This window comes from Podarcis melisellensis (genome assembly GCF_964234715.1).
Source record: "Podarcis melisellensis genome assembly, chromosome: 2".
NCBI classification, from domain to species: Eukaryota; Metazoa; Chordata; class Lepidosauria; order Squamata; family Lacertidae; genus Podarcis; species Podarcis melisellensis.
Genome location: NC_138529.1, coordinates 60,677,533 through 60,704,322, shown reverse-complemented (window position 1 = coordinate 60,704,322; position 26,790 = coordinate 60,677,533). Strand labels below are relative to the sequence as shown.

General features: G+C 40.3%; 2 protein-coding genes across 5 annotated transcripts in view; both read left to right on the top strand.

The window, feature by feature from the left end:
* Window positions 1-22,812, top strand: part of RNF130 (ring finger protein 130) — a 41,986-nt gene extending 19,174 nt beyond the window's left edge. The window contains exons 4-9 of one of the 3 annotated variants that reach the window (XR_014165734.1): window positions 652-723; window positions 1,497-1,579; window positions 3,032-3,128; window positions 3,740-3,944; window positions 13,122-20,902; window positions 21,148-22,812. Coding sequence is in view for 2 of the 3 variants with exons in the window: in XM_081900843.1 (XP_081756969.1) it covers window positions 652-723; window positions 1,497-1,579; window positions 3,032-3,128; window positions 3,740-3,944; window positions 6,421-6,514; window positions 8,665-8,680 (567 nt within the window). In the remaining variant the exon portion in view is untranslated. The other 2 variants (XM_081900843.1, XM_081900844.1) reach the window with 2 other exon arrangements.
* Window positions 22,813-26,387: 3,575 nt separating this feature from the next.
* Window positions 26,388-26,790, top strand: part of TBC1D9B (TBC1 domain family member 9B) — a 32,756-nt gene continuing 32,353 nt past the window's right edge. For both annotated transcript variants that reach the window (XM_081899432.1, XM_081899431.1), the window contains exon 1: window positions 26,388-26,595. In XM_081899432.1, coding sequence (XP_081755558.1) covers window positions 26,478-26,595 — 118 coding nt within the window. In that variant the 5' untranslated portion in view covers window positions 26,388-26,477. The remainder of the gene's footprint in view (window positions 26,596-26,790) is intronic.

Below are 26,790 nucleotides of genomic sequence, written 5' to 3'. Positions count from 1 at the left end.
GGCACTCAGGATCTATCCCCCTATAAAGCAAAGAAATACATCTAGCAAAGATTAACACAAAATTGAATCTCTCTTTACATATTATTGACAAACTTGAGAAATTAAAAAAAATCGGAGATTTCTGGTTTCAGGTGTTTCCAGAATAGCTACAAGATGATATCAGGAAACATCTCCGTAACAGCATACTCTTCTAAATAACAACATAATTACAGTAGCTTAAAGAGCAAAAATGCTAACACATTGCTTGATCCTCACTGTATAAACCTAATCCTCCTCCTGTTGGGAGTCCTGGTTACTGAAGCAAGGAAATGTGAGCTTGTTCTATTCAAAGTGACCTGTCTCAGAAATCTATTGAATCACTTGGCAGCTGGCCATTCTCAATTGCCTTGGATAATATTGTTGAAGGTGAATCTGCACTTTAAGCGTAGACGTTCTTGCTTGCAACTAAAAGGGATTCCCATAAAATATGAGCTTGATGTTTATGGCCCAAAGAGACTTTAGTTTTGAAAGTGCCATGAACTGTGCACCTGGTACTCTTCAGAGTATAGTGAACAAGCTGTAATCACCATTTTAGTATATAACCAAAGGAGATTTAAGAGGAAGAAGCACAGTTTTTCCAACACCTAATAACTCTCTCTGTGTTTTATTCAGCGTCGACTTGGAGATGCAGCAAAAAAAGCTGTTGGTAAATTGACAACAAGAACAGTGAAGAAAGGCGATAAGGTATAGTCACCCAAATGAAATGTTAGTCACATTTTTTCTTGAGAAAAGTGTTAACACTTATCTGTGCAAGTCTGTTTCCCCCCTCGATTTATCCCAATCCTTTTGGTTTGTGGAGTCCTCCACAAAAGAAGTTGTTGAGCTTTTTTGGGGGGGGGGGAGACCAATGTTGTTGAGGGGGCGGAGAGTTCTTTCACTTCCAACAATAGGGATCCAGCGATCAACCGCGAACATCCAGGGATTTACCTGTTGATCGCGGTCAACCGGTTGGACATCCCTGATGTAGATAATGTTTTTTTGTTTGTACCCGGCCCATCTGACTGGGTTGATCCCAGCCACTCTGGGCGGCTTCCAGCATATATAAAAACATAGTAAAACATTAAACCCTATACAGGTAAAAGTGTTGACGCTTAGGGAGCTGAATACCAACACCTTACCCGTATTGCAGTTTTTCGTTTTCATTGGTATATATGTAGAAAAGGGAAGAGTATAATACCATGAGGAAAAATGAGAAAGGGTGGGTGGGTCCCCCCTAGTCTTCTAGAATAGTGGTTCCCAATTAGCTAAGTACTGCAGAACCCCTGTTTCTCAAACCCCAAACCATGGACCCCCGACTTTTGAAAATGTTGGTATATCTGTGTTAGTTTTTGTTATGTGAATGGTACCACCATACCTCCAACATGTCCCAGCACAAAACCAGGTCATGTGTCTTACTACAGGATTTTTGTGACTGTCTGCTCTAGAGATTGGTTGAATATTCACTTTGTTCATTTTAGGAAACGGATCCAGACTTCGATCATTGTGCTGTTTGCATTGAAAGTTACAAGCAGAATGATGTTGTCCGCATTCTTCCATGCAAGTAAGCCAGTAATTCCTCTTTCCTTTTTGAGAGTGCTTCACCCTTGAAAATATATGTCTTAGCTTCATTATCCTTTTTGTCTCCCTTGGGTTCACTCAACACATTAGAACTTGTGTATTAATTTTATGCACTTTTGTGTGCACACAATTTCCTAGAGTAGTGTGGGAGAACTATGCAAAAAGGCCTGGGTGGTGAAAGATACTTAGTATAGTCTGAAAAGAAAGTGGTTTGTGAATTAGGAGAATAGATGTGGTGGTGGTAGTCAAATAAGACAATCATGGTACCCATGAAGTATTTTCTTGGTGACTCCTAAGGCGCTCAAACTGATCTCTGAATGAAGATGGGACCTGTGTGTGGCCTTCATATTGCAGAGTACTTGCTGTAGCTGGAAAGGCCCACCCCTTCTACTCTAATTGGTTGTGAAGGCAACCCCTCCTCTTGGAAGGAAATCTTGAAAGTGCCATGGAGGATGTTTGAACTAGTTTGTGCAGTGGCCTGGAAAGGGAGAGGTAGGGTGGTGGCCACCACTTCTTTTATTGCCCAGAAAGGCATTTTATTTTGGGAAGCAGGAGACAGAAGCAATGGGAATGTATGTAGTATCTACGTGAGAAGGAAAGGGGCTTTCTTTTTCACTACAGAGCACATAAGAAATGCTGGAATCTGTAAAGACTTAGACTAAAATGTATTTAGAATATTTGAATATTAATACATGATGAAATTAACAGTGGCAAGACATGTTACATAATTACAATGAGCTTGGATCTCAGATTATTACAAATCTGACATCCGTTCACTTCCCTTATTAAGTCCATTTGGTATTACTGTATTTAGTTTATAAAACTACCTGACTTCTTCCCTTCATGATTATTTAAGTATTATTTTTCTGATCCATATACTTTCTCAGTATACCAAAACTTACAAGGATTTGACATCATGCTGTTGTTCTATAATTTTTTTTAACAAATGCACCTGAAGTTTTTTATTCTTCTTTCTGTCCTGTGTCCTCCTGTCTTTATCTGAATCTTTTGAGTGGTCATCTTAATATATAGCAAAGGACACAGGCATTGAACTGCATAAATAACCCAGTTCAGTTCCCATGTTCCTTGTTATATGCACACACACTAAAATGGAAGAGGAACTAAATAACGTTTTGGTATGTGTGTGGCTGTTACTTAAAACCCCTGAAATTGGTATGTTCTGTACAAAAATGTAACACAAGCAGAAGTTATAAGTGAAATATGCAATCCATACATTCTTAGATCTAAATGTAGTTTTCCTATTAAGGAGTTAGTTGTACATTAAACCCAACTCAAGGATGATTGCCAATTTATTCAAATTCCCAAAATAAATTGTTCAAAATTCGTAATATTTTTTCTTATTATGACCTCTCCAGTATGTCTGGTGTTATTAATAGTTTTGCAACTAGCATTTGTTGTGCTACTCTGTTTTCAGACATGTTTTCCACAAAACCTGTGTGGATCCATGGCTCAGTGAACACTGCACTTGTCCTATGTGTAAACTGAACATTTTGAAGGCTCTGGGAATTGTGGTGAGTCAAGTCTTATTTAAACAGTAAGGAATGTAGAGCTTTCCTTTCCAAAATGATCATAAATCAGTAAAGTCAGGTACGAGGGGACCAAAATTCCAGGGTGTTAGCCATTCTTCCTTTCTTGCATGAAATTGCAGTGTTCCAATTCTAAATATTGGAAGCATCCTTGGTAGTGGGTGTAAAAGGACTGTGGCAGAGGCACAGAGTGATTGGTGTCAGCATTGTGCAAGCCCTGGGTGTCTGCCTTCCCATTAGTATATTGTGTTTGGACCTACCTACTATCCCCTCTCAAGTATATTTGCCTCTCACTATTACTTTTGGAATTGGCTCTTTGTACAATTTATCATCTGGACACTATCAGAATATCTTATGATGGGATTACTGAATCCTTTGATTGGATGTGTGGCTGACTGCTTGACAGTCCCTGTTCCAACTGGTTGCTGCTCAGCAGTAACTGCTTCTTCCTGTAAATCACATTTCATCATTGGTCACTATTGGATGCTTGTGCATCCCTCAGATAGCCTTCTGCAGACATTTTACAATATCTCTTATGATTTTGCCAGAAGCTTACAAAAAGGAAATATATTGACTTGCCAACACTGTGTTTTCAGACAAATGTGCCATGTGCTGACAATATGGCCTTTGACATGGAAAGGCTCACCAGAGGCCAACTGGGCAACAGGAGATCAGTTCTTGGTGACCTTACCAGTGACACCTCACTCACTCTTGAGCCCCTGCGTACTTCTGGAATATCACAGTTTCCACAGGATGGGGAGCTGACTCCAAGAACAGGAGAGATCAATATTGCTGTAACTAGTAAGTGAAGTTTGGTTTTAATCTGAGCATTGTAGGTTTCATGTTGCTTTCAGATTTATGCTCTATTACTGTAACATGCACAAAAGTTTTCTATTAGTTTTAAGTGACAGTGAAAAAGACTCATATTGAACATCAAGACAATGAACTTGGAAATAGCTTGGGCAAAATCTTTTTCAAAATTAATTACCAAGTAAGAAAATAGATTATACAAGTCAATTATTTAAATGTCTAACAGTTAAGATGGTTAAGTATTTTAACAATTTTCCCCGTCAGTGAATTATGTTTGCAAATCATAATGGCTGGATCTAGAAATTCAGTAGATTGCTCCAATTATATCTGCCATCTTTTTATAATTATTTTTGGGCTTGATGCAGTCTTCAAGAAGTTTATAGTTTGAGTGCCATCAGAAAATCACATATGCCAATTGTTTATGAAAATCACGTATGCCAATTCAACAATCTACCTGTGAACACAACCTTGCATTAAATGAACTCTGGAACAGTGATCTGTGTTGAGCTAGCTGTTTGAGGTATGATTTAGGCAAAGAAGAAGACATACTATCAGGTCCTAAAAGCTAAAGAACCCTTACTGGATATATAAATAAGAATTTTGCTTCTGATTCTGTTGCACAGTCTAAGCCCCAGACAAACGGTGTAGTCCTTAATTTGTTCAATTCAGCTGCAACTCATCAAGGGTAGAACTTTCATATTTCCTGGTGCTAAGCATTGCTTGGTCTGCCTCATGATCAGTAGCAACACATGGCTTTTCTTTCTTTCTGCCTAGCAGGCCTGTGCAGAGCTTGTCTGAGGCCTGGGGTGGAAGTCTTGTTAGAATAAACTCAAATAAAAAAGCAATCGGTCCCTAGCTGGGGCCCCTGGCCAGCTTACTCCTCTGAGGCCTAGGGCACGTGTATCTGGTTGCCCCCCCCCCCCGCATGGGTCTGCTGCCTAACAGACCAGGTAAAACTATTTTATGGGGGAAATGCAGTATGCAATCTGACAAATAAGGATGAAAGTTTCTTTTAGTCCTCTATTTGCAAACTTGATGGTTATGTGGTTTTACTAACTAAATGTCTTTCATACACTATAAATGAATTGGTGGAACCTGGAGATATGTGGGAACACCTGAGCAGAAGCACTTGCATATTATTTGACCAGTAATTAAGAGAAATGTTTGGGCCAATGTGACATATACTACCACTCTGTAGTTTGGGAGACTGCTAATTTTGACAAAAGAGCTGGGTTTGCCCCTAACATTCCCCATATGTCCCACACATTTATTTAAAAACTTCAGGCATGGAATTAGTACTAGCAGGTTTTGCTTTGTTATATTCCCTCAGAAGTTGGGTTTGCAGTGTTATCATATTGCTATGTGTGAAGAATTCCATTTGTCAGTAAAATATCCCTCATGAAAATTGAGACTTACCATTGAATACTTTCTACAATCTTAAAGTGGGATATATATCTTATAGTGACTTTGACCATCTTGAGAATGAGCAGTGGTAATGCACCCATCCTGTTGTTGTTGGTTTTGATTATTGCTTGCAGGCCCAGAACATGTCTAAGAATGGATTGACAACTCTTTTTCATTGACCGGAAAGACTTATTTAATATTCATAACCACATAACTGTGCATTTAACATAGGTTAAATCTCAGTGTACAAATACTGCTGGTTGCGCGAAATACACATGTACAGCTATACATACAACTTCAAAAATACGCATATTAACTTGGCTTGAGTCCTGTTGCTTTTCCAGTCATTTAAAATGGAGATCATGATAAAGGAGAAGAAATTCATGCAACATTTCAAGCACTGTCATCTGAAAACTTTTCTGATTTATTTTAGTTTGTGTACATTGCACACATTCATATGCCACAAAAAGTTAAAATCAAAGAATGCACCTAGTTAGAAATTATGTCCAAAACAATTACATTCCTTAAAAAAAAAAATTAAGATGTACTTTTGTGTGATTTTTTTAGACTAAAATTATATTTCATTTTTTGTTATTAATGACTCCCTGTTGAATTCTACCTTTTAAAAGTGCTAGAGCACTTCATTTGTGGATAAAGGAGTGGAAGACATGATACAGGGAGGGTGTGTGCGCGCGCTGTCATGTTTCTTTTAATACAGGTCTCATTTGGAAATAGTCTTATTCCTTAACTGCAGGTAAAAATTTTGCTTATGCTTTCCTTATTTTGCATTTTACTTTGATCAGTCATTTATCATTAATGTCTGGACTCTGTGATCAATATTATTGTATCATTCCTCTTTCTCTCACTTCTCCGCATAACCTTGTTTGCTGGCCTTCTCCATTTAGTACCTACTTTGCCTTCTGCTTTCCTCTGGAGCTTCACTTCCTGGTGCCCCACATGAGTAGAATTATTGTCTTCTGCTTCTGATCTTTGAGGGCAGTTGCCATCGATTTGACATAAGCCTTCTTCCACGAGTGATTTCCTCCCTTTCCTTTGTCAACAGAAGAATGGTTTATTATTGCCAGCTTTGGCCTCCTGAGTGCCCTTACACTTTGCTACATGATCATCAAAGCCACAGCTAGCTTAAATGCTAATGAGTAAGTAAATGTTCAGATTGTGAGTGTGCCTACCCATATGGCAGCATTGTAAAGAAATGATGAGTTGAAGAATTAGAAGGAACGAGATTTGGGAAACATCCAGAATACAGCGTTCTTTTACTAAGTTGCAATATCAGATTGTTAGAACATCTGAGGATAGGTTTTCCAAAGGGAGGGTACATTTTTTTATTTAAGGGGAAGATGCGTTATCGTTCAATTTTACTTTGTATTCTGGCACTCCTGCTTTTTATTCATTTTGTGTCTGGATATGCGTGCTTGCACTCCTTGTTTGGTTAAGTTTATATTAGCAAGCCTACCATTAAGGGAGAATTGTAAGGATCATTGCCTATATGGACTTGAGTGAACAAGCCTAGATAGTGCCTGTTCAGATTTAGATAACTGAATGTTATTTATTTGTCTAGGAATTATATTTAGGAAGCGTATTCCAATAGGGAAGCTTAAGGGAAGTGCCATAGAGAGTAGTAAGGATGCTATTTTTTATTTAATATTTTTCTTCTGCTCCCGGAGAACCAAGAGCAGCTTACAATGAAAAATACAATAAAACAAATAATTTTTATCACTAAAGCACAAGTTTAAAAACAATTCCTGATAACAATTTAAAAGCAGCAATCAATGAAGAATCAAGTTAAGGCTTAGCGCTGTATGTTTTTAAATAGTTGTTGAAAGGAAAACTTTTTTTAGCTTATGTTTAGAGGAGAGTCTCTTGAATTCCTGATTCCAGCGCAGTGTTATCACCAAGCAAGTGCTGGCTTGTGTAGTATGATGTGCACGAGTTTCCTGCATTTGTGCACAGCCTCTTTGCTCTCGCTTCATTTATTTCTTTGTGCAAGCTGGGAAACAAATCAGGAAACCAGAGTTAACCATAGTTGCCTGTTACTTGCAAACTGGAGAAGTTATGGTTAACTGTAGATTCTTTGTTTCCTTACTCACATGAAGAGACAAGGGGCCTGAAGCAAAGGGGCTGTGTACAAGTGCATGAAACAGATTAAGCCTGAATTTGTGCAAACACAGCCACTGAATCTCGTGTCCGCCAACCTAATGGCCTGAGGTAATGGCACAGAGAGCAGGGCTTCCAAGGCACATCTCAAAGGTTTATATGGAAACTAACTATCCTTGAGATAGCCTGGTCTAAGATTGTTTAGGGAGATAAAGATCCAACAATGATGTACATCCTACAAGAAGTGCAGTATAGGAGAGAGCTTAAGGACGAGAATTTAGAGTGAACTAGGGGTGCACCAACATATGTGTACTTAGTAACTCCTGGCCCTGTGATCAGTCTGCTGCAAGTAAGGAGGACAAATTATGCAGCAAACATATATTGGCAAGCAAATGTACATTAATAAATTATGGTTCTCGCTACATGTGGTGAGCAGCATGAACACAGAGCTTGCTCTCGCACACTGCCCCATGAAGGAGGTATATAGGCTACATATTTTACAGTAATTGACTAGTTCACCAGCACCCTGGTCTGGAATAATCTTACAACTTACTCATGTAGCATTTTGGCTGGCTACTTTCATATTTCCAAAAAGAGACTGGAATATTTTTTAGGGATTTCACACAATATTTCCTACTGATGATAGCTGCATTAAACTAGAAGGTTCCTCCTAGATTTTTTTATCTAAAAGTAAAAAATGATGCTTGCATAAATGGATACTACAGATATCCAAAACCACTTTCAGTCATTACTTTGCCATGCTGGAACAAGATGTGCAAGTTTCCCACATAGTGCCCCATCTCTGATCTTTTGGGTGGAGGAGATGCAGAGATTGTATTTTGGACATGACACAATATAATAGGAAGCCGGGAGAATTTGTATATTGTGTTCACGTACAGTATTTTTCTTTATTTCACCCCCCCAAAGGTGTAGTAAATAAATTAAACATAGTGTGGAGGTCAAGGTGGTAGCTAGAATTCATAATTTAGTTCCCGTTTTTATGAACCATCTATTTTAACTGTAATATCTACGGATTTGCCACTTGTGAAAAAGGAATAGCTGTATGCCTTCCTTCCCATTGACTGAAAGCACTAGCAAGTTGTTTTTATTCTGCTCATAATTTATTTTAAACATTTGTGCATTAAACAGCAACAATAAAATATTACTGATAATCTCTTTTACTTTCCCACAGAACTGAATGGTATTGAAGAAACACTTTGACTAATCGCTTTGGAGAGAGAGCGGCTTATTTTTATGTATCATTTCTTGATCATGTAACACAAGCATATGTTTTGTACATTCTATTTTCATAATTTGCTAATGCTGAAGCTTTGTATTACAAAAGACTCAATAAAAGGTCAATCATAAAAAAATTATTCTGAGATTGAATTTTATTATACGCTTAACAGTGGAAAGTGGTCGTCCCCCCCACATCCAGTGAATGTTTCCACCTAGTTCTGTTCAGTGTATGGACATGTATCAGATTTTGATCTTATACTTCTCCTGTAAATTCAAGGCTTAGTTCCTTGAACTAAAAGTTAACACAGAAGTTTGCAGGAGGAAAGTTTTAGGTCCCTTCCTTTTGCCAGCATGCCTGCTCTTCTGCAGAAAGCTACACTGAAAAGTCAAGAAGGCCCTCTTAAACAACATGAGATGTAGACCCTCCAAGTGTCCCTATTTTCCAGGGACAGTCCTGGATTTGCAGAAGCCATCCCAGTTTCTGATTTGATCCTGGAATGTCCTGCTTTTCCTTAGGATGTTCCTATTTTCATCGGAGAAATGTTGGAAATAGAGTGCAGGCCTGGTGCTGCTGCAGAGAGGATGAACTGCCTAAAATTGAGGTTGGATCCTAAGATAAGTTAACTTATCCTAGGAGTAAAGTTTCCCATTCTTTCCCTCCTCTAGTAGCCCACCATGCTCCATTTTATATTATTCAGGAGGGCCCTTTGATCTTCTACAGCAGGCATCCCCAAACTCGGCCCTCCAGGTGTTTTGGGACTACAACTCCCATCATCCCTAGCTAACAGGACCAGTGGTCAGGGATGATGGGAATTGTAGTCCCAAAACATCTGGAGGGTCGAGTTTGGGGGTGCCTGTTCTACAGAATCTTTTCAGAAGTCTGAGGGTAGCAAACATTCCTTCTGTGAACTTGCTTAACTTAGTATACAAGCTGAAGCTAACTTATAAATTAGAAAAAGGCACTCACTTTATGGATTTCCACGAAACACTAACGCAAATGGGAAGCAGTTCTTGCTAAAGGAAGGAGGGCTTGATTTCTGCTTCCCTTGTTCCAGCTCCCTGTATCGTATCTCGATAATGCTCTGAAGGTATCTCAGTCCTCAAGGGTAGCTTTTTGGGGGTTGTAGTGGAAAAGAAGAGGCGAGCAATCACCTTTCCATAAGTGAAACTCCTCTTGCAATATTTGGGACTTAAATAATTATGACTCCAAATTTGTTCAGAGATTACAACTGGAAATACCAGTTATCGGATATATACTGTTTTATAGCTACATAAACATTTAGCTTGTGTTATTTCATTTTTATTATTATTATTATTCTCATACAAGCTTCAACAACATGGCATCCTCATGGTTTTGTCTTCCGTTTCTCATTCCTTAATACTTCCGCATATAAAGAATGGCAATTGTGGTCTGTTTTTAGATAAGTTATTACAAAATCTAACACTTGAACAACCTAAATTACCTCAGCTCTCTGCTGTTCGAAAAAATATTCAGGAAAAGAAGAAATTGTCTGGTTAGATAGCGTTCATTGTTGTTGGGGTTAAATAGAGTGGTTGGCAAAAACATGATGTATCAATAAAGGAATAGGTATAGTATAATGTATATAGGTATACATGCATTTATACATACTCTTTTCTCTCTTGACTCTTTTCCTGTGGCATTGGGGAAAATGGATTGGGTGGGTGTTGCGAGCAGGCCAGGATTCGGGCAGCTGATTTTGGATCAACTGGGCAGGATTCTGCTCCTCTTGCAGGGAGACCTCAATTTCAGGGTGTGGCACAGCTGCCCCTGACAATTCTAAATTTAACTTTATCAAAGATGGGGGGGGGGATTTATTTAAATAAAATTGACTCCTTGCAAACCACCTAATTGTCCCTTCTCTGCTACTTCTACATCACAAATTATTCTCGTAAGGGAATCAACACTGAACACTAATGTGAAAGTGTGTTCAGCTATTGTGATTGGAAATGAATGGTGTATAGGATTGCTTCCACAGCAAGCTCTTCCATTTCAAATCGGGTCAGTGACACAAAATCTCATGTCCCTGCTGCTTTTTCAGTAGTGGTGCTTGCTTGCATTTCCAAGCCATTGAACACAGCACATTCTTCTTCTTCTTTTCTCATAGAGTAAGAATCATTCAGCTCTTTATAAAGAAAATCCACAGTGGCCTTGTTAGTGAATGTAGAGCTGTTGGGCTCTTGATTTCCAGCCAAAAGCTAATGTCAGACTTAATGAGATTGACTATTGAATCAGGCAGACAAAAAGGCATAAGCTGGCCAAAGCCAGAACCTTTTGTGTTTTTGTTCAATCAAAGTTTAACCTACTTTTGAATTTAGTACTGTGTTTAATTAAAATAAGCCGGTTTGCATTTCTAGCTATCAAAAAAGGAGCTGGCGTTCCTTTTTTTATGATGCTTTTTAAGAAATATTGGGGCTGGGGATTTAAAAGTACTTCTTGAACTTGGGAAAGCAGCCAACATCTATATTAAAATAGTAGCTTAATTTGTAGCTGTCAGGAAACAGTCAGCTGAGAAAGCAGCTTTTATTAATTAGAAATGAAGTGTGTTAAAGTTTCCATAATAGAATATTTCAAAATGTATTTGAAACGTTCAGAGAAATGTCACAAATAAGGAAGTGACTTTGCTTTAGAAAATGTGAAAAAGTCTAATTGAGGAGGAAGGAAGTACCATGTGAATTTCCAAAACATTGTTTTGCCTTTTTTGTTTTGAAAAGCTGAAAAAATGGGTTCTTTGTATGTTGAATGCCTGCATGTAAATTTTATTAGCCAGTTTTGTAACATTTGAAACAGACCTCATGAGCGTAGTGAACCTGGTCAGTTCTTTCTAGATTTCTGTTTTGTTCATTACATGTAGCGAAGTTGCTGTGCTAGGAAACAAATAAGCTAAGAATTTTTAAATGAACGGGAGGAGGTGAAAATGTATGTAGGTCAGTCCTTTTCTTGTCTCTTGATATGGGCTTGTCTTGTGAAACCCAGTCAAAAGGCAAGAGAACCTTCAATCTGCAAGGCAACATGTCCTTTACTAGGCTCCATTTCCAGCAATTGGAGTTGCAGGGAGAGGCTATAGTTATAAGCAAGCTTCAGATTGCTTTAAGGCAACAGAATAAGCACATAACACATGTGCTTGCCTTCCTCATGCTAGTAACAGCAAGATTTGATGACAGCTTTTTCTTAGTGCACTCTGAGAGTAGGCATATAGTCTTCATCACAGAGATCAGGAAAATTGAACCAATTTGTAGTCAAAAAGCCCATGGCTGTGTTTAAATTTAGCCCATACTGCTGCTTTCACAGCAGTGAGAAGCAAACCTCTGATCGAAATCAATTTAGACTGTCAGTCAACTAACTGTAGCAGAAATCTGTTTTTTCCAGCATCTTACTACAGTGATGTAAGCAGCTTCTTTGCGGGGCCTTGGGTGGGTGGGGGGGAATACTAGGTAAAAGTTTGGATGAGAGGGATGGTAGAAATGTCTTGGAAGCTTACAACGAATTGATGAATACAGAGCAATGTGGGTGAAATGACCCAAATAACAAAGAGGAAAGTGTCAAGGATTTCCTAACAAAAATGGACAGTCTGTGTTGAAGGAAATGAATGGAGAGAGAACTTGATAGGCAAATGTGACACGAGGCAGATCTGTAACCAGATTATTGAACAGATGTAAAAGGATAGAATGGTATTAATATTTAACACTTAGAAAACACCTAAACTTTTAAGCGTTATACATATGTTTAAAGATAAGACTGTCACTGCCTGCCTTATGATCATAGGCCATCTGCCTGGTGTCGGGGAAGGGGCAAAGTGTGCTTCTGCAGTCCCAAGTAACAGGCAGTTGGAGCACAATATTCTTTCATGCAGGGTTGCGGGGAGCATTCCCTCTGCAGTTGTTCATACTGTGACTGATGAAAGAGATCTGGATATATTGCAGAAGTTCTATTTTCCAGGTGTATAATATGTAACAGCACTGACTGCTTGCTGCAGAAAACACAAGTGGCACACTTCTGCACACAGTCCTTGCGGCCCTTCTTGGCAACTGTTTCATACACAGGCTACCTTTAATTTTATTTTATTAAATTTGTATACTGCCCTTCATCCAAAGATCACACCTACATGTCATCAGCTGAGAGTTTATTAAACCTATAGTATTACAATGTCCATACAGAAGTATGCAATGGGTTTATTACCGGAAAAAGAGAGGTCTTTCTAATTTTCCAATAATTCTCATAGCCCAGATAACGATGGTTAATTTTTTTAAAAAAACTGATGTTTCTTTTGCATTTCTGTGACCTTGGTATAAAAGTAGATTGAAATGCGTAAACTTTGTTGTTAGCAGAGTCGCTTCGTTTTTTCTGCCTCGTTCCTAATAGGATTATTTTTATTGTTGCTTCTTTCCTAGGTGGCCACTTCTTTCACCGTAATTCCCTCTCTCCTCGAAGCCTGGTTTATGAGAATGACTTCTCTTCCATCGAACCTGTCTTGGACATGTATGATGAGAACAAGACCTGAAGGGGATCTGCATTCTTATTGCTTTGCTCTCTTTCCCCTTTCCTTTTCCGTTTCTCATTCCTATTGTTGTGTACTCCTTCCATGGGTGTCCTTTGTCTGAAGAAGAGCTGCCTTTTCCAGAACATGTGCCTGGCTGCCAGGCTGCAAAGGTGAAGCTCAGCTGAGGCAATATCCAAGGATGACATCTGTAAACGGATGAAGTGTGTGCACAAAGTCGGCTGTTGGAGGTTGCCGAGTGACCAAGTTGTCATTAGCAGTGCCAGCGGGATGGTGTTGGTATGCTAGAGGTTTTGCCCTACTCTCAGTTTTAATTTTGTACAACAGTCACCTCTCTTGAGTAGGCACATGATATTTCTCTTCTTTTTTTTAAAAAAAAAGTTGCAGTGTTTGCCAGCTTAGTTGCCTGATGGAGGAGGTGGTAGGCTACATGCCCAAAGCACTCCAGTTATTCTTCATTCTAACCTTGATCTTACACTGAACATCCCCATTCCAAAGGGATCTATGAGAAATGTATTAATGTTCCAGCTTTCCATTTAACAAGCTGATGGCAGAACAAGCCAACGTTACAGCAGCATTACAGCCTGCAATATTCGTACAGGATTTTTCAGGGGTGGGGGATGAGGGTTCCTACTTCATTGCTGCGGTTAAATATGAACAAAAGCTGCTTAGAAAGAATGCAAAAAAACAAACAAAAACAGCCATTTTTACAGCCTTCCTGCTGAAGGAATCTCAGACTGATGCTGCTGCTGAAATTTATAAAACCAATATTTGATCTTTAGATGATTAAGACTTCTTAAGAAGAACCCAGGAATCAGAAATAGGTTATTGCTTGTTTTTTTAAAAGGTGTGTACTTTTTCACTCTGATTTTTAAAAAGCCACTTATGTTGGTGTTACATACTGAAAGAACTGGAAGCATCCTTCATACATTTTTACCTGAGATAACTAATCGTAAAGCAACAAACACTTTTCTGAAGCTACACCTGTTCCAGAGGACATCAACGGTATGAATCCAGTATGGAGGAAATGCAGTTGCTACTTTGACATCCAGGAGCAAATCCATATTTACTAGAATGGGACAGTGGCTGTAGGAAATAAACTTTCCAACTGATGCAAAAATGGACAGCTAAAAGAACAAAGACTATAGGGTGTTTTTTTTTAGTAGTTGGCAGTGTTGCTTAAGCAAAAAATAGCAATTCAGAACAAAATTATGTGATGGCGCATCTAAAGTAGCTTTTCCTACTGTGGGTGCTGCATAAAATGTAACAATTGAGAATAGTCGTTCCCCCCCATTGCAAATCTGAGCTGCTGTAGAGATAGAAGTGGTATGCTTGTAGTGTGGACACTTAATGCTCTTATGAATCTTGATTGTTGAAGAAATTGAAAACCAAAAGAAAAGGTAAGGAATGTTGCGTGGGTGTCTCGTTCCATTCAGGCAGCTTACAGATGAAAAATGTCTTGTTTTTCTCCTGCAGAAGGCGGGCTTTCACAAGATCTCTCCTGCCCTGAAATGTGATGCTGAAAGTTTTATGCAAAGACTTGAAATTAGCTCTGTGAAGCTAAGTGTTTCTTCGTTAGCAGGAATGCCCTTTCTGTGTTGCTGAGATGGCCATATTGTGTGTCTGATCATTCTTAACGGTGATACAGAGCTTAGGGACTTAGCACTGGCAGCCGTTTTGTTTGTTATATATGCCAGGTAAGTTTTAATGTACTCCACTGAACTGTGAGAGATTCTTTACAAAATCTATTTAAAAGCACAGTCTTGAAGTATTGTGAATGAAAGTTAGATGATTTAGTGGAGAAGATCAGCAATACTGATTACATGATTACAATGATATTATTTAAATGGACACACAAAGTCTAGCATTCATTTTTCCTTTTACAAACTGCCAATACCATATACTTCTCTGATGGCAAGAAAGCATCTTATGAAAGAAGTGTATGTAAAGTGCTCTCGTATTGCAGAGTTTTTAGTGCATAGCTAGAATCTTGATTAAAAAACGCCTAAAACAGGTTCTGCCCCTGCCCAATCCCTTTTATTAACTATACATCTGCAATTATAAACATGTAATAAATCACAGTAGTTTACCTGATTTAAAAATTTTAACTAGCTGAAGTTAATTTTAAAACTGAACTGTTACTGAACTTTACTGAATTCTTACAGCCATAACATTGAAGTATTTAAGACTGGGTGTTTGGCAGGATGTTGTGAAATGTTCAAAGGTCACTGTGTAGGCCCATAGCCTGAAAGGCAATAAAATATATTAACTGGATAAACTTTTAGAAAATGCTAATTGGAAGCAAAAATACCAATAATTCTTTGTGCACAGAGGACTCATTCCAGATAAAATGTAGTTCAATCAGTGGTTGATTTCAATGAGATTTAAGTGTAATTAAATTCCTTTGTATTTGCATTTTAACGGGTGAATGGTAATATCATAGTCATGTTTTTAACAGATTCAGGCCACTATTTTAACCAAATTTATACCGTTTTTAGCAAGATCCAGGCTTCTCCTCCTCCTCCTCCTCCTCCTCCTAACAATGGATTTTCAAGCTGGAATCATTCTACATAGATGAATAAGGCAACTTATGATTTAGGGCACTGCTTGCTAGATATAAACAATGTTTGTTCTCCAAATCAAGGAGAGATCTATTGTTGAACATATACAGCTGCTGCTATAGAGTCAGATCATTGGCTCCTCTAGCATCATATTGCCTGTTCTGGCTGCCAGCTGCCCCAAATCCCAGGCCTGCTGCCCTAAATGCTTTAAAATAGAGGTGCTACCATGGATGAGTTTGGTGTCTTCTGCATGCGAAACCTATGTTTTATCACTGAGCTATGCTCTGCCCTCTCTCGTTTCTAGAACATGAGGCAAGGCAATCAGAATTCAGTGAACTACAGCTGGCCACTACACTAATATTTCTCTTTGGTATCTGGCATTGGTGGCAGTGCCTGAAGCTAAGAAAATAGAGGAATGAAAGGGAAACATGGAAGCCTTAAACAAACTGTAGTTACTATTGAGTTATCTGTCTGACCCAGAATGTTGTGCCCTACTGTGGCCGTTCAACATGTCTTGGCTCATGAAGAACCTTGACAGTTGCCACTGGAGCATGTTCTGTGTCCTGATAACTTGGGAATGGGCAGCAATCAAGAAAAGCCTTCAATTGTAGCTTTTCAAATGTGGCTTTTGTCTGAGCTGTAAATTGTAGTATCCCTCTGAACAATTAAAGCAAACAAACCAGCCTCCAGAATTCATAAGAAAGCACCCTTTGGAAAAGCCTAGTGCTGCTTAAACTTCAATGATTCCTTAAGTAGATGTCATCAAGATTGGGTCTCCTTCCCCTATAAATCTTCCCAAACATAAAATATTTTGCTATTTTGAGAGAGAATGCAGTAGGGGGGTGAGCTCTAATTTAAGTATTATGTATTGCCCTTTAAGAACAATGGCGGCTAACGTTCAGGGGCATATATTTTGTCTTGACAGTATCATTCACTCTTTTATTTAGCCCAAGATGGGCTTTAAAAAAAAATAATAATAATCAAGATTTCTGAACACAGGTCAGACCATGATGTGAACACACATTGATTCATTCTCAAGACTAGAATGTTTGTACATAATCAGCCCAAATTTGGGGTGGGTAGGGTGGGGTTGAGATGGATTTGGTCTTGTGAACCTACTATTTTGCCATTGACACTGTTGTGAAAAACAGTATTTTTAAAATAAAAAGACAACTGGGGAAATCGGCTTGCACATAAACACAAGTTTTAAAACTCCCATCCTGCTTATATTTGGCTGCACTCCAAGCAAAAAACAGCTTGCATAGTTTTTAAAGATGTTTATATTACATGTGAAATGGCTGTTCAGTCTTCTCACTTAAAAAGTGCAGCAAATACTTAGCCCAATATAAGAATTGTGCTATACATGTTTTTTTTCTTCAGAGTTTATCCCATGTAAGGAAAAATGTGAGAAAGTGGCTCTTCCAAAAGGGATTCTTCATGTGCCTTGCCATCCAGCATTGCACACGTACCCCTAGCCAACTACAGAGATTGGGTCCTGCTCTGCAACTTTCTAGAGAGCATGCATTTTATTAATATCTGGGTGTGGCTACTTATTATAGGTAACACAAAAACAGGTAATGCAGGCATGGGGGTGGGGCATGTCTGTTTCTAAATTTATTACACTCCCAAAGATTTCAGGCAGTTCATTTGAAAGATTATTTAATTGCACACATCCTTGCTCAATGTTTTTCCCCTATATGTGTATAACTAATTTACCTAGTTAATAATGCATTTTAGCAGATGTAGTACTTAAGACTTATATTGTTTTTATTATCTAATTCCCTGTCGCTTTGTTCAAGAACTGCACACGTATGTAGAGGCTATACTATTACAAGTAAAGTAAACTGTGGCTCAGTTGATAGAAGCTATGTCCTCTCCTTTTCCTGTTACTTTTCTGGGGTTTATTATTGCAACTGGAGGAAATTGTAGCAATTGATAGACTGTGGTCTGGTCCACACACTTAACAGGCATTTTCACATTGTGGAGCAGACATGTACTCTTCTCACCCACCGCATAACACCACGCATCACATACAGCGAACAGTTCACAAAAAGGCCCAAATTTCACAACTTGATTTCACAAGCCAGTTTCACATGATTTCCCCTTGCCTCTGCATGAGACACTCTGTCTCATCTTATGTTCATGGGGCAGGGGTGGGAGGGAGAGGAGGGATAGTTATAGGGCATGTCAAGTCATAGAATCATAGAGTTGGAAGGGACCCTGAGGATCATCTCGTCCAACACCCTGCAATGCAGGAATAGGCAGCTGTCCCAGATTGCGATCAAACCTGCAACCTTGGCATTATCAGCACCACATAACCAACTGAGCTATCCAGGCTGATATGAACCTTCTTCTCCAGTGTATTCACAGGATTGAGGGCTAATATATGAACAAGACCATCATCCACAAACTATTTTTAAAAGGTGTGCGTATATTAAAAGCCTGTTTCACTTGTTAATTCCTAGGAGATAGGCACGCACAATGAAGACTAACAGCCCTAAGAAAATGCGATTTTTAAAAATGTGAATAGGAATAGGAACCACACACATACAAATAGACGGTTGCAGTGAGGGCAAAAATGTGGGTAAAACAGTAACTTTGGGCAAATGGTTTGTTGATTTAGGAGTGCAAATACTTTAGTTAGGCAGAATAGTAACCCATGGACATATCCACCCTACAAATAAATGAAAGTGTTTTATACCACTATTGCTGCCTTTGTTCCAGAAAGAGAAGGGTGTATTCAAACTAGCCTGGACTAAAAATAATCATTGACTAATGCAATCAGCAAAGTGTGTGAGCATGGAAAAGGATAGTAAACGTTGGAGCCTTCCCACTTTTAAAGATGAGCATTTTTATCCATTCCTGGACTTTAGACAGCTAGTGTTCTTCCTTCCACAGGCAAACCACTTTCCCTTGGCATCTGTGTTTTTATTGGTTGTGATAAAGGAAGCTGGTAGGCTTGTTTTGCACAATTTTAGAGCTGGAAGGTCATAAGGCATCTAATCTATCTACTCCTGAATAAGTGTATTTACATATAAACCACCATAAAAAATATTTCTCTAACCTTGTTTAAAAATGCCCAGTGACAGAGACTCCCTTAGTAACTTGTTCCATTCATTGTTGCTTCCTAATTATTCCTCCTACTCAATAATTTCCCTTGCTCACTTTCTGATTCATGTTCTAACTTGTGTGCCACACCCTCCCACACCCAATAATACTGTTTTTCACAGTAGTTATGAGTCCATCTCTATCCAGAGGGCATATCAACATATTTAAAACATGAAGGCCTATACAAAGACTCTGTTTTCGCAGCAAGACTGCATTGATGTGCCCTATGTGAATGTACAGAGAATAAACAAAGTAACTAAGAAGCATCTGCATCATGGTTCCATGACGTTCAGTTGTTTACAGTGACATCTAGTGGGGAAGAAGGGGGTAAAGCAGCTCTCCAGGCATTCATCTGATGTTTAAACAAAGAAAACTCGTCATTGTTTGGCCTACATAGGAAAGAAAAACAGATATATAGCAACTTTTCAAGCAGACAATGCTGTATCCCTCCCCCTTTAACCTTTTCTTCAACTGACCTATAATTTGGTGAAATCAGCATATTATGGATGGCCTTCTACTAGGTGCTATTGGGGTAAATGAAATAGGCATAATCCTTTCTGTACAAAACTTAGCAGCTAACAAGAGAGTAGTTTGGTTTTATTGTTACTTTTTCAAGCTGTACTTCGCCTGTAAAACATTTGCAGTTAGAAGGCTTGTCTACCCTCCTGTCACTTCCGTATGTGTGGAAAGGGCTTCGCACCCTCTTAGATTGTATTTATTTATTGCAGTTGATTGGTGCAGTCAAAACTGTATTATAGTTGTACTGAAGCAGCACAACTGCACTAATGGGTAGTGCAGTTGTACCAAGGATAGCTGCTTCTCTTCAAAACAGTGCCACTTGAACCACACAGCCTGTTTTGGGCAGTGCTCCGTTTGTAAAGCTTATCCTAGTATACAGTTGCAGTGATGGGGGGGGGGGAGCTGCACCTTTTGAGTTCCCCTCTGTCACGTGGCTATTTAAAGCATAGGTTCCCTGATATTTCAGCTTAGACTGCAGAGGGATGACATCAGTTGAAACTGACCTGCAGTAAACTAGCAGTATGTAAACTCAGATTTTACTGTGTTCTGAAACTGGCACAATTAGCAGAATGTACATGATGTATTGCTATTAGCACACCTGTGCATTTGCTATAGGAGGGGCTTAGCTCCCTTTCCTATCAGTTCAGTAAAAAGATGATGATCTGGTGTGTGGGATTCACATGCACCAGGCAGGAAACAAGTGAGTTTTTGAACAGGAAATATCTAGTTCCATCCAAGCGCTAAACAAGCAAGTTATGTTCAATGCTTCTGTTTCCTCATATATAATATGGTAATAATACCTACCTCACAGGAATAGTGTGAGACTTCATTCATTAATATTTATTAAGAATGGCAAACTTCTTGCATGGATGGTGCTATGTAAATGCTTACATGTTTGTTTGTTTGCTTGTTTGCTTATATATCTTCCCAGTTTTCCCTATAGATGTCAGGCCCTCTGGGGTGCTGGACCATGTTGGCTAAAGCGTTGTGATCTGTTATTGTATCTGTACTCTGATTGTCTGCCTCTCTTTTTATTATTTAGTGTTTGTTCACTTATGCTTGATGGGCCATGCTTGTAACTCTCCTAAATGTTATTTCTTTTGATGTATCCAGACAATAGAATACAGTGGAATGGCATTTTAAAGGGATGATCTGCTGACTCACGAAATTGGCATACTCCCAATGAGTTCAGAATGTCTATGCTAGTATAAAGGGTCAATGATTCTCCCATTAGAATTGCCAGTCATGTCAATGATGGGATTTTAGCAAATGCCAGCTATTGAAGTTTTGTTCCATCAAGCACCTAGATTGCTAAAACCATGTTCTTATTATGTTGAGATCTGCTCAAATTATGGGGGGAAAGAAGATAGTGGTCCTTTATAAAACCCACAAGCCTCAACTACTGAGACTGCCCAATTTTAGTCAGATCATGGGCCCCCTGCACTCTCCCAAAAACAGTAGTGAAGGGAATCAGGCCCAGTGTGGTGTAGTGGTTAAGAGCGGTAGTCTTGTAATCTGGGGAACCGGGTTTGCGTCTCCGCTCCTCCACATGCAGCTGCTGGGTGACCTTGGGCCAGTCACACTTCTCTGAAGTCTCTCAGCCCCACTCACCCCACAGAGTGTTTGTTGTGGGGGAGGAAGGGAAAGGAGAATGTTAGCCGCTTTGAGACTCCTGAAGGGGAGTGAAAGGCGGGATATCAAATCCAAACTCTTCTTCTTCTCCTCTCCGAGCTCCCTGTAATTTGAGCACTTCTGACAATCCCTGTAAGAGGGTATAAGAACCTAAAAAACACACACCAGCTATCACATTTGTCAACACACTGATGAGGTTGATCTGCATTAACGAAAAGCACATGTCAAATAACTGTCACTCAGCTCTGTAGCTTGGAGTTGCCATTTTTCTAGCATATAATCTAATCATTTGGAATGGCTCTGGCTGCCCCACTTCCAAGGTCAGTGAAGTTTCCTTCAGTTCTGGGAACTGAAGAGAAGAGACACTTGCTATGTGGTAGTTAGGCTGTGCTGTCTTAGATATGATGGTGGTGGTTATAATTAGCAGGAGCATGATGAATAACCCTCATACCTGGGCTTTATCTGGACACTATATCAAGGATGGCTAATCTGCAACTCTCCAAATATTGTTGGAATCCAGCTCCCATCAGTCTCAGACAGTATGGCTAATGGTCAGGGGTAGGTACACCACCTCTGCTGTATATGAAGGCTTTGCCAGCTTTTTCTGAAAGAGTTCCTGTGCCTTTCACAGCTGCATGCCAGGCTAAAATGCAACTTGTACAACTTCTCTTGGCATAAAGATGCAGTCATTTTTTGGGGGGGGGGAGCTGCAGTTGCTAAGTTCCTTCTTGTCATGCAGCATCTGAAACCACAGGAGCCCTGCCAAGAAAAAGAGGGGGAGGAGAAAATCTGTGGATATTTGGAAATCAACACTTGTGGGTTTAAGAGGAAATGCTGCCACCAGAATTAAACATTTGACCTGCTTTCCTCTCTTCTCTACATCTGCACATTGCTCACTCTGGTGATTAAAATTGCTGCACTAAGCCTTATATGTTGGGAGAAAATAACTTTTCTGAAGTGCACAAAGCTAGCAGTATCCCAGTTGTTTGGTCAACTTAGCAGCAAAATAAAGGGATATCTGCTAGATGCCCTTTTTGTGCCACTTAAGGGCTATGCATGCAATCCTTAGGTTTGTGGTTATCCATAGAAATTATTTCTATGGATATTTAGTTACGCTGAACAAACAGTTTGCATTTTTATCAGCACACAGTTCAGTGGATGTGCTTAATCATGATTTGAGCTCATGTAACTACAACCAGCAGTCTTGAATCCAGACTGTTAGCCCAGATAGAAAATTTAAGTGGATAACTCTGTACGTAAGGCTCATGTGTCTGCTCAGGATCCCCAGGTACGGGCCAAGATTAACTATGCACAAAATGCAGTGAGAATAACTTTTAGCAGGTCTTTTGCAATGTGATGAGTGAAAGTGATTAAACTATCAAACAGTGTGTATGTAAAATACAATGGCAGGGCCTATGTATTTGAATTCCTCATTGCCATATTGTGAATTATACCAGTATGAACAACAGAGAGCCGAAAATTACAAACAAGCTACTAGAGGTCTGGCAAAGTGAAAAGGATTATTTGCCTTGTTTCTAATCTAGGCATGTGCAGGCAATATGCCACCCTCTTGACAATCTAAACTTTAAAATCTGTGTGATAAGCTGTAGCTTGGCAGCCACAAAAATTCTTAGTCTACATATTTTGATGTAAGTATACTACTATATTGTAGCTATGTGGTATATGCTGATATGTTAATAGTGTATACCTTTAAGTTAGGATTTGCTAATGTAATACATTTCAATAAAAAGCTATTTAAAAACAGCCTATGCCTGCTCTGTTCCATTGCTCTGTATATGTGAGAATTTCACTGCCTGGCAAATCCCGGTGCACAGCTGGTGAGACAATCTGAGATACCTGTTCTCCAGTGCCTCAAGAAAATGGATGAAATCTTCGGCACACAGAAAATTATCTTCTAGGTATCTCAGATGGCTCTTCGTGCATTTTATTTCCTGTTATACTTAGATATCATGTGATCACATGGCAGATAAGGAACCAGTGGACAAATTAAAAATAAGTTCATCTGCCTGATTCTCATCTCATGATACTTCACAAACTGTAGTTTCACATAGTCAATTTTGTGTTCTATGGTGTTCAGCAAATTTACAGCAGGCAGTTAAGAAGAATAGTAAGGCAAGATAATATAGGAAGAAGGAGCAAGCCCTAAATCATTCAGGAATGTCTGTGTATTTGTGGCTGAAGACGAGATGGCACAGCCATTAATTTGATTTTAATATTAATATTTATTGTAAATATTTTAATTCCATGGAATTAAAATGGTAATACACTAAAATAAAAGAAGCAATGAAATTTAGCACATCTAGCACATTGCATTACAATTGTTACAATAGAATTATTAAATGGTCTGCTAAGACCCTATTTAGCAATATTTAAGTGTTCCATGGAGGGTGGGGTGAGTTGGGAACCTCTGGCCTAAGGTATCTCATACCTAAGCAGTTTAGGACTTTAAAGGGAATCACCAACACTTTGAATTGAGCTCAGAAGCAAATTGGAACCAGTGCATCTATGTCATGCAGTCATTGTCTCAGTAGGCTTAAAACAAATGGCAGCTAATATTTATTCAGGAAAAGGGCAGAGGGCAGAAAGAGACCAATTCTGGTACTGCATAGCTAGAGATAGGAACAGGACTGCAGATTAAGCCCAAGATTTGTGGCTTTTGCCAATATGCAACATAGAATATAATTTAAATGTTTTCTCCTATTTTATCAGGGATAGTGAATAGCTTTAGTTTAGTGCATCCTAAGGGAGTTGTTTAATCCATCTACTGCTTTGTTTTGTGAATTGCCCTGACAAATGCAGTCATTCTGGCAGAGAGACATTTAAGTGAACACTAGGCATTTCAGAAGATTTATCCATGCCTTTTGTAAGTTAGCTTCAGAAAAACAACAAGGTGAGCAATCCTTTGTGCTTCAAGAATTGTAATAAGTACTAAAACAAAATGGGTTGTTGCAGCTCAGGAATGTTGTGGAGAAGTAACTTTGTAGGTGCCACTACATTCAGAAGAATGAGAACTTATTAATAGATATTGCAGTGCTCTAAAACAGGTAATGTGGTAAAAGAATCTGTCGCCTCAGTCGTTCAGCAGGGAATTGCTTCTCCTATGGCATCAGACATTGACTCTAATTCAGCACAAACCATGCTAACCCTTTATTATTATTATAACTATTTATTATTATTTAGCTGCCCATGCTACTGATGGGGATGATTGCAACAACAGCTTCTTGCTGTCAGAGCAGCAGTGGTGGTGAGGGGAAAGGTACCTTCCTGTTCCATGAGTGCTTCCTATATAATATTTATTTATTTATGCAGTGGTGGGAGGGGTGCTGGCACATCAAAGATGGTCACAGTCACAGACAGGTCATTGGATGGAATCAACTTTCATTTCAGTCCTGTCTTCATTGCTAAATGAAACCTGGTGGTTTCCAGTTCTCAAGCCAGCCATGTGGTTAGTTTTGGGCAGTGCCAAACTAGCACACCACCACACAGTGCTTTTTGTAGTAGTGTGCCAAAACCTTAATGCTGCCTGCGGTAGTGAATGAGCTCAAGTGGCAATGGTGCTGCATTTGTGGTCAAGAAGGAATTTTCCCTCAGATCAGATTGCCTTGTGCCTCTGGGAATATTTATTCATTTCGCCTTCCCAGGTTTTGAACGCATGAATCTCAGGTGTATGAGGCATTATTCTAGAGCAGCATTGTCTCTGTTGTTTGCTGGGCCTTTAATTCCTATTATTACTGTTAAAGGAGCAAGGGCCCAGGCAAAGAGGTGATGGCCCTGTTCTACAACTATTTCCTGTACCCTTTCCAGCTCCTCTGTCAGATGATTTGTGATTATTTTTAGCCTGATTATGGAAAGATGACTGCTTTCCTTCCAGTTGTGATTCCTTATGCTCTAATTGCCTCTATTTAACCAAGGATGGTTCTGATTTTCTGATACCAGTTCCTTATAAACCACTTATTTGTGCCTTTCAGATATTCCCAACATCTTTTTAAAATGTTTTTGTTAGCATGAGTTGATAGCTCTCTTCAGATGCTCAACCCCATGTCCAGGATCTCTAGAAGTTCTATCCACACCACCCTTGATGGCACAATCTAACATACCTACTCAGAATTAAGTCCCATTGAGTTCAGTGCCACTTACTACTAGGCAAATGCATCTGGTCTCCTGTTTTTAATCCTTGTAAATGCATGCCCACAAGCAGGGAGGTTCTACACATGCATTACCTACTATTTCAGATGGCTGAGGCCCATGTTGAGCTCCTTGTGGAATGACAATGTTTTCTAAAATACCTTTAACCCAAAGAACCACCATCTTCCTGTCCTTTAAAAAACAGTGTAGCACAAGCCTGTTGAACAAATGGATTTGGCATGCACTGCTGGAGTGGGACCTTCAGCAGTATGAAATGGGGATGGGACAGTCTCAGGTGTCAGAAGACTGGTTTAAAAGTGGGTTCCTATTATCATGTGAAGAAATGACTGGGGTTGCGTATGATACTCAGTGCTGGTCCTGCCATTAGCAGAGTGAGGCGGAGACCCCAACTAGGGCTAGGGAGAAACAGCAGGGTATTTGCAGGGCTGCATTCTTGATGTGCCAGGTAGGCTGTCCTGTATCCTCCTGAGTCTGCTGCTTAGGGGCCATTGAACTGCACCTCTAACAGCAGCGAACTCTTCCAGCCTGGACATGGAGCTGGGGCTGGAGCCATCTTGCCCTTCCTCTCATGTAGCAAAACAGCTGAGCTGGTGCGTCCATGACATTAGAAAAAGCAGGGCGTTGGTTCCAAAGCAGCTAACAGGGCAGGTGGGTCTCCAAAAAGCCACACTAGGTTGAGCCCAAACTCAAAAACGGGATTATTTTTTTTAAGTCCTAGGTTCCAAGCTGCAACAACTGAAATACCCGGATGGCGAGGGCCTTTCTCTGCGGGGTCACACAGCTTTGCCCACCGCATGACACACTCCAAGTCTCGCCAGGTGCAACGGGATTGACGGTGCCACCCTAGACAGGTCTCCTCATGAGAAGGCCCCACTGACTTCAGAGGGGAGGGGGTGTTACTCCCAGGTCGAATGGGTATAGCAGCAATGCAGCCCCACTTCCCCAATGTGTGCGTAGGACCGTGTAGCCACAGGGCGACGACCGCCGTGGTTTTAGGCGGCTTGGGAAGAGGCTGGACTCGGCTCAGCCTCGCACTGAGCGGGACGACGACGACGACAAAAATGGCCGTTTTCCCTGCGCTGCGGTGCGCCAGCCACGCCGCTAGAGGGCGCAGTAGGCAGGCAACAGCTCCTCCGGGCTCGGTCCGCGACGTGCGTAGCCCCCGTGACCCACCTGTGACTGTCGGGCCGGCCCCGGTTCGGAGACGGCGGAGTGTGCCCGGGTGGCGGCGGCGACGGCGCCGCAGCGGCAACGGCCCCGCTATGTGGCTGGGCCCGGAGGAGGTGCTGCTGGCCAACGCGCTGTGGGTGACGGAGCGGGCCAACCCCTTCTTCCTCCTGCAGCGGCGGCGGGGCCACGGCAAGGGGGGCGGCCTGACGGGTGAGTGGAGCCGCCGGTCGCCTGCTGGGCGAGGAGGAGTCGGAAGAGGGGAGTCCGTCAGCCGCCGCCGCCCGGGGCCTCGCGGGCCGCAGAGGCGCTGCTGGGAAGGCCTCTCGGGGAGAGAATGGGCCCAGTCAGGGCAGCGCCCCAAAGCGCCTTCGCAGCCGCAAGCTGCTTTAAAACGCACAGGGAGTC